Genomic DNA, 16423 nt, shown 5'->3' on the forward strand with positions numbered 1-16423 from the left:
AGTCCATAATTCACTCCTTCATTCTATCGTAAAAAAACAAGTATTTAATGGCATGTCCAGCCCTCTGCCAGCTTCTGGGTTGTTCCCAAAATCCAGTTGGGAGAAATGCCCAAATGGTCTCCATGCAGGGCTTCGAACCCCTTTCATTCTGGTTCGAACTGCTGCTGAGAATTTGCATTTCTAACAAATTCCCAGGTGATGCTAAGGCTGCTGGTTAGGGACCAATTCTGAGAACCACCAGTAGAGCAGTGGTTCCCAAAATTTATCATAATAGGAATCACCTGGGGATCTTGTTAAACTGTAGATTCTGATTCAGTATATCTGGGGTGGAAATGCAAATTTTTAGCGGGAGTATCAAACCAGAATGAATTGGTTCGAAGCCCTGGCTCCATGACAAACACCTCCTGAGTTCCTAAAAGGACTCAACATCTGCTCCTTTTTGGGAGAAATTTGTGGGACTTGAGGAATGTGTTGCCATTGTAATCCTTTTGTCTTCTGTTATTGGTTGGCTTCAGAAAGTCTGTTTCTACATTAAGGAAGCATCCATTTTAGCTGATATATCTTTTGATTTACTTTGTAATCAAGGGAACAATATCTTTTTAGTTGTTCTTATTGTTGAGACCTCTGAGACTCACTTCCAAAGTGAATTTGCCTCTTAGAACAGCAGTCAGTGTGAGGCTGAGCTGTTATTTGAACTGTCATTAAATATGGTGGGAGAAAGTGGGGGAAGCATATTTGCTCTTCTGAGGGCTTCCACAAAGATCAGTTGAAGGGTTTCTAAATACTCCAGCTGCTCTTCAAGTTAGGTTGTTTGGCCTCTCGTCAATAGACGCTTGTGCTCATTTTGTGCAGGAGGAAATGCTGGCATTCATAAATTCCATTCAGCTAAGTAGTACCACACTTTCTCTGTTTAGTTTTTGATTTTACAAAGAGCCTAAGTTTAATGCATGGAATTTCTCTTTCAACCCACAGCCATTTCTGTAGTCTTCATTGTAAATTGTGCATATATTATAAGTATTTAAAGTTGTACTTGGACTTTGGAACTATCTGATGCATTGGGCCACTACCCTGTTGTCTTGTGTTGTAAATTATTAAAACACATCAGCATAAATGAAAGTAAAGCTTAGAAGCATTTCGGGCCTCAGAGCTAAATGAGAGGGCAGATGGACTAATCTATCTTTTGGGATCCACTTAAGCAAGAGCAAGTTAGTGATTAATGAAAACGCCAGTGGAGAAGGTTGAGTGAATCTTGGTTTATCAAGTTACTATAAACTGTAATTGATAGCCCAACTTCTGTAATAAGCCTAGGTCTACAGACCTAAGAAGAACAATGAAAAATAAGATAAGAGAAATTGGTCTATAAGTAACTCATACTTAGGAAAAAATAATTTGCCCCCACATCATAGAACTAAGCTCCTTTATCCTTAGACCGCTATATTATATTGGTAAGTGTGGAAACGTTTTGTAAAACTATAATGAAAAAGTTATAGATTGAAACGTTCCTTAGAAGTCTCTCCCTGTATTGTGGTTATTCTATAGTGTCAAATCTATTTTAGTAACTTGGATTTCATTTTAGTGGTGGGAATTTTCAGATGCTATTTTCCTTACCAAAAATAGACACCAAAGTATGCTTCTGTCTATCTTATAATAATAATAATGAGAGAGTGCTTTGATAAACCCCTTCCCACCTGGACTGAATTTTCTGATTTTGAGAATGACACTGATTGCTCTGGGAACCAGATGGTATTGCAGTAGTTTAGATGTCTGTATGCCCGTGGATTCCAGCAACTGTGCACTTCCATTCTTATAATTTCTCCACTTCCAGCCCTCCCCCTAAAACACTGGTCTGCAAACAAATTCACCACAAAGTAAACGCTCTGATTAAACTGATGAGAAAGTAACCTCTCCTTCTGCCAGAGATGGTCATGTTATGTTAAGCTTTACGATTCCAGTCATCTAAATCACACAGTGGGTGGGAAGCTTGACCTAAGCCGTTTTCATTTACCATGCCTTTCCATAAAGAGAAATGATGTTATCTAACTGCAGAAGAATTCTTGCATGTTTGACCAGACTTTTCATCTTCTTGATGCACTTCGTAGATCTATTAAAAATCACCAACTTGAGAATTAAGTTTGTCAAACTGCATACTTTGGGAGATAACCTTTTGGATTCCAGAATGGAGATCAGGGAAAAGTACTATTACGCAGTTTACGATATGGTGGTTCGAGGAAATTGCTTCTGCTACGGTCATGCCAGTGAATGCGCCCCTGTGGATGGATTCAACGAAGAAGTGGAAGGGATGGTAAGCACTTGCTCCCTGAGGCTTTCTCCTTTACACAAGTGATTCTAAAAAGCAAATGGAAACTAGTCTTACCTTAAACTTTTCACACTTGTCAGGGGTTTTAGTTTTTCAAATTTACATTGAGCCCTTTGCACTATACTGGTGTTTGATTGTTGATTTTCTCTTTGGTGAGTTTCTTGGAATGTGAGAATGTAAGAACTGCTCATTTCATAGACGCTGAATTAATTTTTGGAACTTGTTGCTGCGGGCTGTTGCTAAAGTGGATGTTTTAGTCAACAAGGATTAAAAAATTATCTAAATAAAAAATTGTCTAAATAACAATCACGTCTGCCTTTACGTTAGGGAAGACTAAAAACCACAAGCGTGCCAGTCTTTGTGCTAGAAGGCATAAATTAATCCCAGCCCAAAGAAACTAGAAATATTAACCCCCACCCATCAGATACATCTAGGGATCAAATGGACTTTGTTTCTTTCTATGTTCTTTCCTTCAAATTCCTATCCCCTTTGTATGCTATGTTTTCAATTATGTACTTTTTTAAATTCTGAATTTGAATGATTTGCCAAACCGATAGAGAGAGGGTTACAGTATTTTACTAGTTTCTGGGGGAATTCTTATAGACCCATAGAATTTTAAAGCCAAACAGGACTTTACAAGGTCACCTAAACCAACCATCCTTGTTGGGAAAGACCAGTGACTAAGTAATTTGCTAAAGGGCCCTCAAGTAAATACATGGCAGATGGGAACTCAACTCTAGCTCTCTGACTGCCCTAGTGTTCCTTGCACTAGACTATGAGCCTCCTTTCTTTTCATTTTTTAATATCATTTTTATTATATATAACATAAAATTTGTCATTATAACCTTTTTTAAGCATACAATTCAGTGGCGTTAATTATATTCACAATGTTATGTAACCATCATCACCATCTATTTATATAACTTTTTCATCACCCCAAACAGAAACTATACCCATTAAGTAAAAACTCCCCATTAATCCTGGTGTTTATAATCCACTTTTTTTTTTTTAATTTGCCTCTTAAGGGCTCATCTGCTAACCAAAAGATCAGGGGTTCAAACCCACCAGAGCCTCTGTGGGAGAAAAGACCTGGCAATCTGCTCCCATAAAGATGACAGCCTAGGAAATCCTGTGGGGCAGTTCTACTCTGTCATATAGGGTTGCTGTGAGTCAGAATTGACTTGACGGTACACAAGAACAGATATTTCACATAAGTAGAATCATACAATATTTTTTCTGTCTGGGTTATTTCACTTAGCATAATGTTTTAAATGTTCATCAATGTTGTAGCATGTATCAGGGCTTCATTTTCCTTTTTATGACTGAATAATATTCCATTATGGACCCCTGGTGGCGCAGTGAGTGATTAAGCGCTCGGCTGCTAACAGAAAGGTCGGCGGTTCCAACTCACCAGCCTCTGCACAGGAGAAAGATGTGGCAGTCTGCTTCTGGGAAGATTACAGCTTGGAAACCCTGTGGGGCAGTTCTACTTTGTCCTGTAGGGTTGCTATGAGTCAGAATCAACTCAATGGCAATGGGTTTTAATACTCCATTGGATGGATCCACTACATTTTGTTTATCTGGGTCTCCCTTCCTGATGAAGAGTGTGCATTGGTTACTTGCTGTTTCCATTTTCAAAGATTATTCGTCCTTGACAAACAAGGTGCAGAATTGAATGTCTTCAACCCTTCTACAATGTCTGCCTTGCCTTTACTCCAGTTAGAATTCTGATTGCATAGAGTGGAATTTTTAACAGAGCCTGAAGGGAGGGCTGTGTCTCTCCAATCTTGTTGCTACAGCTTTCGGAGAGTGCTGGGTAGGTTATATTTACTTAGAAGTGTAACCAGTCTGGTGTGTCCTGTCACTATTAGGCTTCTCACAGCATGTTGTACTGTTTAATCAGATACTGCAGTCACGTGATATGTGCTTTGGAACTGCTTTTCATTCTGTGTTAAACCACCTTGTAATCAGAGGATTTTAGTCTTCTGCTAACTGCCCTCCTGTCAAGGTGGCCCAGGCAGACCTGTCTGCCCTGTTCCTGAACTCCATTCTGTTGAAAGCACTGTGAAAGTGAGGTGCCTGTGTATGTGCATATTTCCTGCACCAAAAGCGCTTATTTATCATTTGTATGTCTTAGGGGTCTTAAGCGTGTCTTGTAGTGACACAGTTCAAAATGTTGCATCATGGACCCTTTAATAAAGCAAGTTAACTTGTATCTTCTGCCGAGATTTTTATATTTTCTTACTTTAGAAAAAAAAATAAGTGTAAATATGGTAAATGATTAATTTTTAAAAATCTCATTTTGGTTAAAAGTTTTTTTTTGTGCTGTTCTGAAGTTAAAATAAAACAAATGACAACCTTTCTGTTATACAGCATAGCAGCAAATCTTGCAGTAATGTAACTTGGTTCCCATCTGATATATATGCATTTAGTTCTGCACTATAACTTTTACAGATTTCTATTACAAAAAAAAATTTTTTTTTTTTAATATTAAGTAACTAGTTTTGTTTTCAAAAAATTTTAAGGAACTAATTTTGTTCATCTGGGTTCTTTTCATAGATATTTCGATAAAATATTTATTGAGCATCTGTTATGTGATAAGAACTCTTCTAGAGACTGGAGTTATAGCCATAAGCAAGACAGATAAAATTCACTGGGGCCAGGGAAAATAAAATAACTAAAAAGAAACTCTCAACTGTGGTGAACTAGAGATGAGTATGACAAGGTGTTTATGTTTTGCCATTGATTATGGAGAAAATCTGGCCGTTTGCGAATCTCTTACTTTGCCCCATCCTGTGTTTGTAACTTTCAGGTCCATGGACACTGCATGTGCAGACATAACACCAAGGGCTTAAACTGTGAGCTCTGCATGGATTTCTACCATGATTTACCTTGGAGACCTGCTGAAGGTCGAAATAGCAATGCCTGTAAAAGTAAGTCTGAATACCCCGCTGCCATCGAAGGGATTTTGACTCATAGCAACCCTGTAGGACAGAGTAAAACTGCCCCATAGAGTTTCCAAGGAGCAGCTGGTGGATTCAAACTGCCAGCTTTTTGGTTAGCAGCCATAGTACTTAACTACTACGCCACCAGGGTTTCCAAGTCTTAATAGAAGGGACATTTTGAGTCAATTAGGACTCTAGGATTCATCTTCTGATTAGAGGTACTATAACAGTGCACTATTTTGCAATGGGGAAAAAAAAGTTACTGCTTTCCTATCTTCAGCCTGATAACTCCTTAGGAGGCCCACAATTCTATTCAATTAAATTAAAGAATAGTGTTTACTGAGCAGCAACTGTGTGTTTAGCGCTGATCTGGGTGCTTTGCCCTGTATAGTAAAAGCCTGTGACGTTGTCCCTGACTTTGTACCTGGTTGTTTTTTTCAGAATAAAAAGGTTTCCTTTTATTTATTTATTCTAGTTTCTCATTCAAAAATTTATACACAAATTGCTTTGTGACATTGGTTGCAGTCCCCAAAATATGTCGGCGCACTCCTGCTTTCCCTTTAAACCCCGGGTTCCCCATGTCCTCGTCCAGTTTTCCTATCCCTTCCTGCCTTCTTGTCTTGCTTTTGGGCAGGTGTTGCCCATTTGGTGTCATATACTTGATTGAACTAAGAAGCACATTCCTTACATGTGTTATTGTTTGTTTTATAGGCCTATCTAATCTTTGGCTGAAAGGTGGACTTTGGGAGTGGCTTCAGTTCTGAGTTAGCAGGGTGTGTGGGGGCCGTAGTCTCAGGGGTTCCTCCAGTCCCTGCCAGACCAGTAAGTCTGGTCTTTTTTTGTGAGTTTGAATTTTATTCTACATTTTTCTCCTGCTCTGCTGGAGACCCTCTAATGTGATCCCTGTCAGAGAGATTGGTGGTGGTAGCCAGGCACCATCTAGTTCTTCTTGGCTCAGGCTGGTGGAGGCTTTGGTTCATGTGGTCCATTAGTCCTTTGGACTAATATTTCCCTTGTGTCTCTTATTTTCTTCATTCTCCTTTGCTCCAGATGGGATAGGACCAATAGATGTATTTTAGGTGACCGCTTGCAAGCTTTAAAGACCTCAGATGCTGCTCCACAAAGTAGGCTATAGAACATTTTCTTTATGAACAATGTTATGCTGATTGACCTAGATATCCCCCAGCCCTCAGCCATGGTCCATGGACCCTGGTCCCCAGCCCTCAGCCCCAGTAACTTGGTCCCTCAAAGTGTTTGGCTGTGTCTAGGAAGCTTCTATGACTTTGCCTTGGTCAAGTTGTGCTAACTTCCCCTATATTGTGTGTTGTATTTCCCTTCACCAAAGGTAACACTTGTCTACTATCTAGTTAGTGATTTCCCCTACCTGCCCTCCCCCTCCTTCGTAACCATCAAAGATGGTTTTTTTTTCTGTGTGTAAACCTTTTCTTGGGTTTTAATAACAGTGGTCTCCTATAATATTTGTCCTTCTGTAATTGACTTATTTCACTCAGCATAATCCTTCCAACCCCACATGGCTGTCATTTTGTCATACTATGGGGGTTTGCATGTTGCTGTGATGCTGGAAGCTGTGCCACCAGTATTCAAATACCAGCAGGGTCACCCATGGTGGACAGGTTTCAGCTGAGCTTCCAGACTAAGACAGACTAGGAAGAAGGACCTGGTGGTCTACTTCTGAAAAGAATTAGCAGTGAAAACCTTATGAGTAGCAGCACAACATTGTCTGATATAGTGCCAGAAGATGAGCCCTTCAGGTTGGAAGCACTCAAAAGATGACTGGGGAAGAGCTGCCTCCTCAAAGTAGAGTCCACCGTAATGACGTGGATGGAGTCAAGCTTTCGGGACCTTCATTTGCTTATGTGGCACAACTCAAAATGAGAAGAAATAGCTGCAAACATCCATTAATAATTGGAACATGGAATGTACGAAGTATGACTCCAGGAAAATTGGAAATCATCAAAAATGAAATGGAATGCATGAACATCGATATCCTAGACATTAGTGAGCTGAAATGGACTGGTGTTGGCCATTTTGAATTGGACAATCATATGGTCTAGTACGGGAATGACAACTTGAAGAGGAATGGCATTGCATTCATTGTCAAAAAGAATATCTCAATGTCACTGAACTGTGCATGTAGAAATTTTTGAAATGGTGTATCTTTGGCTGTGTATAGTTTCACCAAAAAAAAAGGCAAGAAGGGAGAGGGTTGACATGTTGTGGGGGTGTTAACCAATGTCATAAAACAATATGTGTACTGCTGTTTCATGAGAAACTATTTGTTCTGCAAGCCTTCACCTGAAGTACAATAAAAAAAAAAAAAAGAACATCTCAAGATCTCCTTTGAAGTACAACGCTGTCAGTGATAGGATAGTATCCACACACCTACAAGGAAGACCAATTAATACAACTATTGTTCAAATTGACGCACCAACCACTAAGGCCAAAGATGAAGAAATTGAAGATTTTTACCAACTTCTGCAGTCTGAAATTGATCGAACATGCAATCAGGATGCGTTGACAATTACTGGTGATTGGAATGCCAAAGTTGGAAACAAAGAAGAAGAATCAGTAGTTGGAAATTATGGCGTTGGTGATAGAAATTATGCCAGAGATCACTTGATAGAATTTTGCAAGACCAGCGACTTCTTCATTGCAAATATCTTTTTTCAACACCATAAAGAGTGACTATATATGTGGACCTCACCAGATAGAATACACAGGAATCAAATCAACTAGATCTGTGGAAAGAGACAATGGAAAAGCTCAATATCATCAGTCAGAACAAGACCAGGGGCCGACTGCAGAGCAGAGCATCAATTGCTCTTGTGCAAGTTCAAAATGAAACTGAAGAAAATTAGAAAAAGTCCACAAGAGCCAAAGTACGACCTTGAGCATATCCCACCTGAATTTAGAGACCATCTGAAAAATGGATTTGACACATTGAACACTAATGACCGAAGACCAGATGAGTTGTGGAATGACATCAAGAACCTCATACACGAAGAAAGCAAGAGGTCATTAAAAAGACAGGAAAGAAACAAAAGACTGAAACAGATGTCAGAAGAGACTCTGAAACTTGCTCTTGAACATAGAGTAGCTAAAGCAAAAGGAAGAAATGATGAAGTAAAAGAGCTGAATGCAAGATTTCAAAGGGTGGCTCGAGAAGACAAAGTGAAGTATTATAATGACATGTGCAAAGAGCTGGACTTAGGAAACCAAAACGGAAGAACACACTTAGCATTTCTCAAGCTGAGAGAACTGAAGAAAAAATTTCAAGCCTCGAGTTGCAATATTGAAGGATTCTACAGGGAAATACTAAACGACACAGGAAGCATCAAAAGATGGAAGGAATACATAGAGTCACTATACCAAAAAGAATTGGTCGACGTTCAACCATTTCAGGAGGCAGCATATGATCAAGAACCGACGGTACTGAAGGAAGAGGTCCAAGCTGCACTGAAGGCATTGGCCAAAAACAAGGCTCCAGGAATCGACAGAATACCAATTGAGATGTTTCAACAAACAGATGCAGTGCTGGAAGTGCTCATTTGTCTATGCCAAGAAATTTGGAAGACAGCTACCTGGCCAACCGACAGGAAGAGGTCCATATTTATGCCTCTTCCAAAGAAAAGTGATCTAAGAGAATGAGGAAATTAACGAACAATATCAGTATTATCACATGCAAGTAAAATTTTCCTGAAGATCATTCAGAAGCAGCTGCAGCAGTACATTGATGGGGAAATGCCAGAAATTCAAGCCGGATTCAGAAGAGGACATAGAACCAGGGATATTGCTGATATCGGATGGATCCTGGCTGAAAGCAGAGAATAGCGGAAAGATGTTTACCAGTATTTTATTGACTATCCAAAGACATTCGACTGTGTGGATTGTAGCAAATTATGGATAACATTGCAAAGAATGGGAATCCCAGAACACTTAATTGTGCTCATGAGGAACCTGTACATAGATCAAGGCACTTGTTCGAACAGAACACAGGAATACTGCATGGTTTAAAGTTAGGAAAGGTGTGCATCAGTGTTGTATCCTTTCACCATACTTAGTCTGTATGCTGAGCATATAATCTGAGAAGCTGGACTGTATGAAGAAGAACAGGACATCAGGATTGGAGGAAGACTTGTTAACATACTGCAATATGCAGAGTACACAACCTTGCTTGCTGAAAGTGAAGAGGACTTGAAGCACTTACTGATGAAGATCAAAGAACACAACCTTTAGTATGGATTATACCTCAACATAAAGAAAACAAAAATCCTTACAACTGGACCAGTAAGCAACATCATGACAAATGGAGAAATGATTGAAATTGTCAAGGATTTCATTTTACTTAGATCCACAATCAACACCCATGGAAGCAGCAGTCAGGAAATCAAAAGACACATTGCATTGGGCAAATCTGCTGCAAAAGACCTCTTTAAATGTTAAAAAGCAAAGGTGTCACCTTGAAGACTAAGGTATGCCTGACCCAAGCCATAGTGTTTTCAGTGGCCTCATATGCATGTGAAAGCTGGGTGATGAATAAGGAAGACCAAAGAATTGATGCCTTTGAATTACGGTGTTGACGAAGAATATTGAATATACCATGGACTGCCAAAAGAACGTACAAATCTGTCTTGAAAGAAATACAGCCAGAATGCCCCTTAGAAGCAAGGATGGCAAGACTACATCTCACATGCTTTGAACATGTTATCAGGAGGAATCAGTCCCTGGAGAAAGACATCATGATTGGTAAAGTGGAGGGTCTGCGAAAAAGAGGAAGACCCTCAAAGAGATGGATAGACACAGTGGTTCCAACAACAGACTCAAGCATAACAAAGATTGTGAGGATGGCGCAGGATCAGGCAGTGTTTCATTCTGTTGTACATAGGGTCACTATGAGTTGGAACCAACTCATCGGCACCTAATAACAACAACACCCTCCAGATTCATCCATGTTGTGAGTTGTTTCGTGAATTCATCATTGTTCTTTATTGTTGCATAGTATTCCACTGTGTTTATATACCCTAGTTTGTTTGTCCATTCATCCGTTGATAAGCAGTCTGGTTATTTTCATCTTTTTGCTATTATGGATAATGCTGCCATGAACATGGGTGTGCATATGTCTGTTAATGTGACGACTCTTATTTCCTTAGGATATATTCCTAGGAGTGGAATTGCTGGATCATACGGTATTTCTATTTCTAGCTTTTTAAGGAGGCACCATATCTTTTTCCATAGTGGTTGTACCATTTTACATTTCCACCAGCAGTGCGTAGGAGTTCCAACCTCCCTGCAACCTCTGCAACATTTGTTATTTTCTGTTTTTTTGATCAGTGCCAGTAATGTCAGGGTGAGATGGTATCTCATAGTAGTTTTGATTTGCATTCCTCTAATGGCTAATGATCACAAGTATTTCCTCATGTGTCTGTTAGCTGCCTGAATGTCTTCTGTGGTGAAGTGTCTTTTCATATCCTTTGCCCATTTTTTAAATTGGATTATTTGTCTTCTTGTTAAGGTGTTGAAGTATTCTATAGATTTTAAAGATTAGACCTTAGATATGTCATAGCCAAAAATTTTTTCCTAGTCTCTTGGTTTTCTTTTTACTCTTCTAGTGAAGTCTTTGGATGAGCATAAGTGTTTAATTTTTTAGGAGCTTCTGGTTATCTAGTTTATCTTTTTGGTGTTTGAGCATTGTTAGTTATGGTTTGTATTCTGTTTATACTATGTATTAGGGCTCTTAGCATTGTCCTGTTTTTTCTTCCATGATCTTTATCGTTTAAGTTTTATATTCAGGTCTTTGATCCATTTTCAGTTAGTTTTTGTGTATGGTGAGAGGTATGGTTTCTGTTTCATTTTTTTACAGATGGACGTCCAGTTTTGCCACCACCATTTGTTAAAAAGACTGTCTTTTCTCCATTTAATGAACTTTGGTCCTTTGTCAAAAATTAGCTGACCGTAGGTGGATGGATTTACATCTGGTTCTCGATTCTGTTCTGTTGATCTATGTGTCTGTTGTTGTACCAGTACCAGGCTGTTTTGACTACCATGGCTGTATAATAGGTTCTGTGATCAAGTAGTATGAGGTCTCCTACTTTGTTCTTTTTCTCCAGTAATGCTTTGCTTATCCAGGCTCTCTTTCCTTTCTATATAAAGTTGGTGATTAGTTTTTCTATATAGTTAAAGAATGCTGTTGGCATTTGGATGGGGATTGCATTATTTCTGTAGATTACTTTGGGTAGAACTGAAATTTTCACAATGTTGAGTCTTCCCTGTCCATGAACATGGTATATTTGTCCATTTATGTAGGTTTCTTTTGGTTTCTTGCAGTAGTGTTTGGTAGTTTTCTTTGTATAGGTCTTTTACATCCCTGGTTAGATTTATTCCTAAGTAATTTATCTTCTTAGGGGCTATTATAGATGATAATGTTTTCCTGATTTCCTTTTCGAAGTTCTCTTTGTTGGTGTATAGGAATCCAGTTGATTTTTGTATGTTTATCTTGTATACTGCTACTCTGCTGAATCTTTCTATTAGTTTCAGTAGTTTTCTTGTGGAAAATTACTTTGGGGTTCTCTATGCATAGGATCATATCATCTGCCAATAGGGATAGTTTAACTTCTTCTTTTCCAATTTGGATGCCCTTTATTTCTTTTTCGGGCCTTACTGCTCTAGCTAGTACTTCCAGCACAATGTTAAATAGGAGAGGTGATAAATGGCATCCTTGTCTGTACCTGTTTTTAAGGGAAGATGATCATGAGAGAAAAATGAAAAGAAAACATGACATGGCAGATCAGTATGGTCTAAGAGATATGGAGTAGACTATAAGAGTTTTTGACCTTGTTTCCATGCCATCCCAGCCACCCATATATCCATTCCAGTGGTATTCTCTGGGCAGAAGTGTGGTTTGATGCACTGTCTTCCCTGCCCAAACACAGACACAGTGATTCTGACATGCTATTCTCCCTTTGACGTGCCTGCCTCTGTCCCCACTGGAAGACTATTTTAGAAGTTCAGAAACTAGTGAAGACTAGGGTGGTCAGGGCTTTGTTAGTAGGTAGGTAGGAGTGAGCTGGCCTTTGATAAATAGCTATGGTTGTTGTTTAGGTAAAGAAGAGAGAGAAGGAAGGGAGGAGGGGAGTTCAGATAAAATGAGCAACGTGAGGCACGGGACGTTCTCGTGATCACCAGAGTGCTAATGCTGGAAATAGATTCAGAGGTTTAAATTCAACCAATAGATTGGGGACCAAATTCTGCTAGGCACTGAAGGGACAGTATTGAATAAGACACAACCCCTTTCCGCAGGATGTTCTGTTGCAGGGGAGAGGGTAGCCAAGGTGTGAAGGCTAGCATGCAGAGCCCCATGAGGGCCAAGCTGAGTTAAGATTTGTTGTGAGAAAAGAAGAGGAATTGATGTGGATTGCTGAGCATGAGAGTGAGATGAGTAAAGCAGGCTGGAGCAAGATGCCTCTCCCAAGTAGGTTAGAGGAGGCAAGAACTGCCGTCAAGAAAGCTGGCTAGATGGCTGTTAAACAGACCTTAATTCTTATTAAAGATCCTGGCCTAGTGTGGTGGTGGTGGTGGGGATGGGGAGGAAGGGACTCAGTCCTTCACACCCATGGTCCTCAAAGCAGGGAGCCCTAACAGGCTTTCCCAGGAACATGTCACCCAGAAAGTCCTTTGGAGTAATGTCCTTTAATCCAGCCCCATTCTGAGTGAGACCCAGAGGCGTCCTCCACGGAATGGCAGCATTCCTCGTACTGATAAGCTTTCAGGGGAACTTTCTCAAAGGGTTTTCAATTTTTAATAGCCCGTTCTCTCCCAAGGAGAAAGGCTTTCCTTGACACTGGTCTCTTCTCTCAGAGTGTAACTGCAATGAGCATTCCGGCTCGTGCCACTTTGACATGGCCGTGTACTTGGCAACTGGAAACGTCAGTGGAGGAGTATGCGATGATTGTCAGCACAACACGATGGGGCCCAACTGTGAGCAGTGCAAGCCATTCTACTACCAGCACCCAGAGAGAGACATTCGAGATCCTAATATCTGTGAACGTATGTTGGGGAATGCCACTATGTGGGACCTATTTCTGGCTATCGCTCAAATAGAATAGTCCGGTAGTTAACACCCTTCTCTCAGAGTTCATAAATAGCATCAAACCCAACATCATTATTTTAATTGCCACATAAGATTCTGGAAGTGGAATTTACTTGGTAGTCAAGCCTTCTTTGGTCTATTTTTGTAAGATTTGGAGAGATGAAGGGAACATATATATTTGTACAAACACACACATTGTGTTTCCTGGTGCTTTAACCTGGTGCTTTCCATTCTTAGGATGTACCTGTGACCCAGCTGGTTCTCAGAATGGGGGAGTTTGTGACAGTTACACTGATTTTTCTACCGGTCTCATTGCTGGTCAGTGTCGATGTAAATTATACGTGGAAGGAGAACACTGTAATGTTTGTAAAGAAGCCTTCTATGACTTAAATGCTGAAGATCCATTTGGTTGTAAACGTAAGTACATTTTGCTAAAAAGTTTGGGGTGTGTGTGTGTGTGTGTATGTATGTATATATATACATATATGTATTTATTTTACATTCTCATATATAGATAATTCCTATCTTACTTTGTAATTCTAAATCCTACACTACTACTTCGGACTCACTTGGTTTGTGTTTTTTCTCTTTGCCCTTAATAAAGCTTGTGCTTGCAATCCTCTGGGGACGGTTCCTGGTGGAAATCCTTGTGATTCTGAGACCGGTTACTGCTACTGTAAGCGTCTGGTGACAGGACAGCATTGTGAACAGTGTTTGGTAGGTAAATCCTAATTATTCGAGTCAAGTAGTTTGTGAATGTCGCACTTTTAATAGAGAATGCTCTTTTGCCAGTAGATTCTACTATCACTGTTAGAAGACACGAGTAGACAATTCGTAAAAGAGGGATTACTAATTAATAATTTGACAAAATGTTCACCATCACCATTAGAATTATAAATGAAAACCACAGCGGAATACTATTTCTACAGACAAAATTAACAAAAAATTTAAAAAATTATATTGCTTAATGTTAGCAATGATATACTGAGGTTCTGGTACTTACATGCTGCTGATGGAAATGCAAATTGGTTCATCCTTTAAGACGAGCATATTGGAGATGTGTATCAGTAGCTGTTAGGAATGTACGTACCCTTTGACCCAGTAATCCCACTTCGGGGATTCTATCATAATGAAATAATCAGGAATTGGACAAAGATGTATTCACCATAAGATTCACTGCATATTTTATTAATCATAGCTAAAGGCTTAGAAGCAACAGTGGGAAAACAGTTAAGTAAATTTCGGGGCTCCTATGCAATGTGATATTTAGTTGTCATTGAAAATGACAATAACATGAGGAAATGCTTATGCTGTTATGGATAAAAAACACAGGATGTGAATAGTATGTTGATTATGTAGGGGAAAAAAATGCATCAAGAAAAACAAAATCTGGAAGGAAATACACCAAAATATTCACAGTAGTATTCTGGGTGGAGTAATTATAAAAAATTTCTGTCTTTTATAACATTCTTATATTGCTTTTTTAATTTGGGGGAAAATATTCACTGGCCCCAAACGATGCTTATGACTACTAAATATGTATATTTTCTCATATACATCCTGATAGATTCTTAAAGTAGATTTCTGGAAATCTGGTTTAAATTGGTGAACCTGGTTTTTATCTGCTCATTAGGAAATAAGTATTTGTTGAGGTGCAAAGGGATCTTCTCCCCTGTATAGATTCTGTCTCATTTCTTGTTATTTCTGTCTCTGAGGCTCCCAAGACTCAGTAATCTCTTCACCTCCCAGTTGTGAGACTAGTCCTAGCTTTATGCTGTGTTTCCACATAGGTAAATCCTGAAGGGTTTTCCTCAAGGGGTTTATGACAAACTGAATCAGGAAAATTTAAACGCCTGCCAAATATTTGCTAGACTATATCTAACTGCCAGAGTAATTCCAATGAAGAAAATCAGCATCTTTACTGCTTGCTCATGTTAATTATTGGATAAGGGATATCTGCAGGGCAAATAAACTACTCTGTGATCTTGCATTTTCATGTGATTATATATAACCTGGCTCTGGCTCCAATGACCCACAGTTAGGGTTTCTTTATTTCAGAATAATTACTGCTTTTGTTAGCTTTCTGCTTTCATAGTGAAAATGAACATTTGGTAGAACTACCAAAGCACGCCATAACTTGTTTCTTGCTGAGTCTATTATGTCATTACGGGAACCTGCCTTTAGATGTTTAATCTTTTGTTCTGTAGCCAGAGCATTGGGGTTTAAGCAATGATTTGGATGGATGTCGACCTTGCGACTGTGACCTTGGAGGAGCATTAAACAACAAGTAAGTGGAGCTTCACTTAGACTCTTGTATTCAGTCACCATAGAAAGCCTTCGTGACTTCTAGCAGAAGTAGGAAGTTTGTTTGTTTCTTAAGAAGATATACAGAGTACAATCATCTTTGCTTTGACTGCCAGATAATCAATCATGTTTACCTGAAGTCTCAATGTTTTAAAAAATTTATCCATTCCAAGTGTTAGCTTTGAAATCTCCTAATATGTTTATGGTTTTGGTTTTTAATGTTGTTGTTACTTGTTTTTGTGCTTTTACTTTTCTGTATTTTTTTAAATTATGGAAGCAATGTATGCATTTAATTTTAAAAACTTTCAAACAGTTCAGACAGATATAAAAGTGAAAAGTAAAAGTATTCCTTCTCCTGCCCTCTTTCGCCCAAGTTCCACTGCGTAGAACTGCCACATTAACAGTTTCTTGTGTCTCTAGAAATTAATAGTGCTCAGTACACTTGCCAACAATTAAACATTTTTTCTTCTTATTTCTTTTTAAATAACATATTAGGTCTTATTTTTTAAAACAGGCAAGTGCAAATTAAAAAAACAAATATATATAGCCCATGATTTCTCCATTTAGCTTTACTAATGTTTCTTGAAAATAAAAGTAATAAATGTATACACATTATTCTGAAACTTGCTTCTTTCATCTGGAGATCTTTTTTCCTGGCAGCGTGTATTCATCTACCTCTTTCTGTTTAATAGCGTTTTCGTATTCTATCGTGTGAAAGTGCCATGATTTATTTCATTATTTCTTTTTTTT

At 38.9% G+C, this 16423-nt stretch overlaps 1 protein-coding gene across 1 annotated transcript in view; it reads left to right on the plus strand.

Moving 5' to 3' along the window:
- Positions 1-16423, plus strand: part of LAMB1 (laminin subunit beta 1) — an 87174-nt gene that overhangs the window by 13986 nt on the left and 56765 nt on the right. Inside the window, exons 7-12 of the mRNA XM_004382591.2 lie at positions 2100-2302; positions 5130-5250; positions 13138-13326; positions 13607-13786; positions 13974-14086; positions 15577-15656. Coding sequence (XP_004382648.1) covers positions 2100-2302; positions 5130-5250; positions 13138-13326; positions 13607-13786; positions 13974-14086; positions 15577-15656 — 886 coding nt within the window. The remainder of the gene's footprint in view (positions 1-2099; positions 2303-5129; positions 5251-13137; positions 13327-13606; positions 13787-13973; positions 14087-15576; positions 15657-16423) is intronic.

Source organism: Trichechus manatus, unplaced genomic scaffold (genome assembly GCF_000243295.1).
Source record: "Trichechus manatus latirostris isolate Lorelei unplaced genomic scaffold, TriManLat1.0 scaffold00096, whole genome shotgun sequence".
NCBI lineage: Eukaryota > Metazoa > Chordata > Mammalia > Sirenia > Trichechidae > Trichechus > Trichechus manatus.